We start from the raw sequence: 4344 nt of genomic DNA, 5'->3' as shown, positions 1-4344 counted from the left end.
ACAAAGTGAGGCCTCATGCAATAAGTGCTTGCCGCACTTAGTCGATGGACAACCTCTACGGTGTAGTGAGGCCTCCTATTTAGCGCATAGGGCGTTGCATAACGTGCAAAAATGCAGCCCGCGATTCCCTCTGTGTACTTCTTCTGGGCCGGCACATACGGCGTCTGGGCGTGCCCCAACTTTTTTTGTGCTTTTTCATATTTTTCACTTTTCAAAAAACTATTCCGGATTTAAAAAAAATCTGAAGTTCAAAAAATGGTGATTAATTTGTTATTTCTTTGAAATTTATAAAATGTTCACAAAATTAGAAATTGTTCCCATTGGAAAATGCTCCGAATTTAAAAAAAATGCAAATTTGAGAAATGGTTCTGGATATTTTTTCGCATTTTGTTAAATGTCTAATTTTTCTAAAATGTGCTGAATTTTAAAAAGTGTTCAATAATTCAAAAGGATGTTCATGAATTTAAAAAATGTTCTAAATTTAAAAAATTATTCGCAGATTCAGAAAATGATTTTGAGTTCAAAAAATACTAATATATTTAAAAATGTATCCCCAGACTGCATAGAATTCATCAATTCAAAAATTACTCTTGAATTCAAAAAATATTCAATAATTGCAAAAAATGTTCTTTGATTCAGAAAATTTCATGAATTTTAAATTTGCTCCCAGAATTAAAAAAAATGTTCATGAATTCAGAAAAGGTTATGAGTTAAAAATTCACACATTTCACAAAATGGTCGCCAATTCGACATAATTTGATAAGTTCAGAAAAACGAAATTCAGAAAATTCACTAGTTTGAGAAGCTTTCACGTATCTGAACAAAATAGTTAATTTGAAAATTATATTTAATATTTGAAAAAAAAATTGTTCATGAAATGGAATGGTTGAAATGCTATTTTTCACTGGTACTGATTCATATTAGGATTCGCCAACGGGAGGAAAATAGCTGGCTGGTGCAATACTGTAGCATAGGTTTTGTGTTTTTCTTTGTTATCCCTTTTTGCACTGTTTTCTAGCTCGGTTTTTCTTGGGGATTTTCAGTTTCAATTTTCTTTTCATTATTCCTTTTCGATTCTTCGGTTTTCCTTGGTTTTCTTTGTTCTTTTGTTTATTTTTTCGGTTTACTTTTTGTTTCTGGTGTTCAACCACTATTTTTATTTATTTTATTCTTCTTTATTTCCACACATGCCTATAGTCTTTCACGCATAATGTACATTTTTGGTATACATTAGTGACATTTTATTTGTACATGTTTCAGATTTTCAAAATACATGATTAATATTTCTCTTATATATACAGTTTTTTTAATGTCAACTTTTTCATTCATGTGGTACTTTTTTTAATACGCCAGGCACATTTATATAGATGTTTAACATTTGAGAATAAATGAATAAATGATTAATATTTTGACATACTATATTGTTTACGATCAGCGTCACTTGGCGTGCTCTCAGCCGCTCGCCACATGTCGCGCTTTGGGCGCTTTCTCCGAATTTTGTTTCTATTTATTTTTCCGCGCGTATTTTTGGATTTTTAAACGGGTTTTTTCGACATTTCAGTTTTCCACCGGTTTTTCTTAGCTTTTGTATAAAAAAAATCAAAAACAAAATTGAGCGAAAAACACATTTTCTTTTTTTTCTTTCACGAGAGTTTGGTTTTGCTTTCGCGAGAGGCGCAATTTTGCTTTAGCTAGAGTCACGGCCGTGTCTCTCGAAAACGAAAAAAAAGGTTTTCTATCGTTTTTTTTTGCGAGAGACACGGTTTTGCTTATGCGAGAGGCACGGTTATGCTTTCGCGAGAGTCACGGCCATGCCTCTCGGAAAACGAAAAAACGCGTTTTCTGGTTTTCTTTCTTTCGTGAGAGGCACAGTTGAGTTTTCGCGAGAGTCACGGCCGTGCATCTCGGAAACGAAAAAAAACGCGTTTTCTGCTTCTTTACTTCCGTGAGAGGCACGGTTTTGCTTCCGTAAAAGGGACGGTTGTGATTTCGCGAGAGGCATGGGCATGTCTCTTTCGAAAAGGGAAAAAAATTATGCTCCCGATTCTGTTTTTCCTTTGGGTTTTTTCGTGAAAAAAAGTTCGTCAAAACCTATCAACATGAGATTTACTTTTGAAGATCTCGGCTCGAGGAATCCAACGATGAAAACGGTTCAAGATTTAGACGCACGGTTTAAGAGATAATTTTTTTCAATAAACAAATCAACGAAAAAAGAAAAAAACTACCAGGTTTCGACGAGTAGCGCACATGCAGCACGCCATTTGTCACAACCTGAAAAAATAGGAATGATCTTTATAACAAATATTCTTCAATTAGTGATTTTGGAAGCAAGCAGCTGTGCTCCCTTGCCTGGGGAATCCTATATGGGGCACAGGTTGCCCGTGAGCGACCTGGCGCGCACCACCCTCGCACGCTGGGCATTCCTGTGGGCCGGACCATTTTCATGTTTTTTTCTTCCTTTTCTTTTTTGTTTTCCCTTTTTATTTTTTTTGTTTTTTATTTTTCTTCTTTAATTTTCACTTTTCTGCGAATTTATTTTCAAATTCGCGAACAATTTCTTCCATTGAATTCAAGAAATGGTCATTAATGTAAAAAATATTCACCGAGTTCAATTTTTTGTTCACTGGATTTAAAAAATGTTCATCAGATTCGAAATTTGTTCATCGAAATAAAAAAAATCATGAAATTGTAAATTAGTTCATCGATTCAAAAATTGTTCATACAATTCAACAAAAAAACATTACATTTAAAAAAAATCATCCATTTTTTGACAAAAAGAAATCTTGGGTACAAATTTTGTTAATCAAGTTTAAAAACTGTTCATCATTATTAAAAAAAATCATTCTTTTGAAATCACGGACATTTTATAATTCAAGAACTGTTTTTGACAATTCACAATTATTTGAAATTTTAGTACCTTTTTATAATCCCAAATTATTATAACATGCTATTTCGTCTCAAAATAAGTGTCTCAACTTTGTACTACCTTTAGTGCAAAGTTATAATAAGCTTGAGACACTTATTTTGAAACGGATGAAGTAGAACAAACCAAAAAAGAAACAAAAACAAATAGGGCATCCAGCCCTGCAAATGGGCGGGCCCAAACTGGCGCACGACCCCCTGGCGTGCACCGTGCTCATATAGGAGGTCCCCCTTGCCCGGCGGGTGGCTAAACGGGTTGTGCCCGGCACAGGGGACGCCTAGGGCCGTGCCTGGGCTGCGAAGCCAGGCTTGTTTGTCGGCACGACAAGACCCATTATTTTTATTTTCAGACTTCTTTTTGATAGATAGGCCCAAAACACAGCCCATTTGGCGAGGTCTGGCATTGAGTCATGCCCTTCTTCCGTGGACACTCCCAGTGGGAGAGCGGCCCGACGTAATGTTGACAAATTCGGTTTTACAGATTTGAGGGGTCGACCGAGACGACCGTCCCGTATCCGTACACCGGAGCTGGAGGAGACGCATGAGGATTTCCCTTCGATCCCACCACCGTTGTTGTCAAGTTACAGCTTCCGGAAAACTTCGCTCAAACGAATCACGAATTTGCACCAGCCTTTTTCAGTGCCCAGAGCAAGAAATGTTGAGAAATTCAAGCAGATCTGAGTCTTGCCACAGCACCTATGTCAGATCGCAATATCAAGAACGGACGACAGAGCAAACAATTTGGATAAATCAGAGAGATTTCTGACTTGATTTTTCATGGCAGCACAGATCTACATCGACACCATTAGTAAAACAGCGATCACTGTTACAGCAAAGCATAAGCTAATCGATGCTCGTCTGTCTCTAAGCCTTCTTGTCGGCCTTCTTGGGGGACTTGGCGGCCTTCTTGGGCGACTTGGGCTCCTTCTCCGCCGTCTTCTTGGGGAGCAGCACGGGGTTGATGTTGGGCAGCACGCCGCCGTGCGCGATGGTGACGCCGGCCAGCAGCCTGCCGAGCTCCTGGTCGTTCCTCACGGCCAGCAGCAGGTGCCTGGGCACGATGCGGGACTTCTTGTTGTCCTTGGCGGCGTTCCCGGCGAGCTCCAGCAGCTCCGCGGCCAGGTACTCGAGGACGGCGGCCAGGTAGACGGGGGCGCCCGTGCCGACGCGCTTCGCGTAGCGGCCGTTCTTGAGGTACCGGCCGATGCGGCCGACGGGGAACTGGAGCCCGGCCTTGACGGACCGCGTCACCGACTTCTTCCTGGGCCCGCCGGCCTTGCGCCCCGCCGCGCCCTTCTTCCCCTTCGCTCCGGCTCCGGTGGCTGAGGCGTCCATGGCTGGCCGGTGGTGCTCGTCGAGACGAGGGGGAGGAGGGATTTGGTTGTGGTTTGGGATTTCGCGGAGGGTGTTCGTCGCTGCTGG

The 4344-nt window shown here is 40.7% G+C and overlaps 1 protein-coding gene across 1 annotated transcript; it reads right to left on the bottom strand.

The window, feature by feature from the left end:
- Positions 1-3656: 3656 nt before the first annotated feature.
- LOC119332310 (histone H2A-like) lies at positions 3657-4344 on the bottom strand. The gene has a single exon (XM_037605493.1). The coding sequence runs from the start codon at positions 4255-4257 to the stop codon at positions 3787-3789; it is 471 nt and encodes a 156-aa protein (XP_037461390.1). The 5' UTR covers positions 4258-4344; the 3' UTR covers positions 3657-3786.

The sequence above is a fragment of the Triticum dicoccoides genome, chromosome 7A (assembly GCF_002162155.2).
Source record: "Triticum dicoccoides isolate Atlit2015 ecotype Zavitan chromosome 7A, WEW_v2.0, whole genome shotgun sequence".
NCBI classification, from domain to species: Eukaryota; Viridiplantae; Streptophyta; class Magnoliopsida; order Poales; family Poaceae; genus Triticum; species Triticum dicoccoides.
This window is presented reverse-complemented; position numbering and strand designations above follow the sequence as displayed.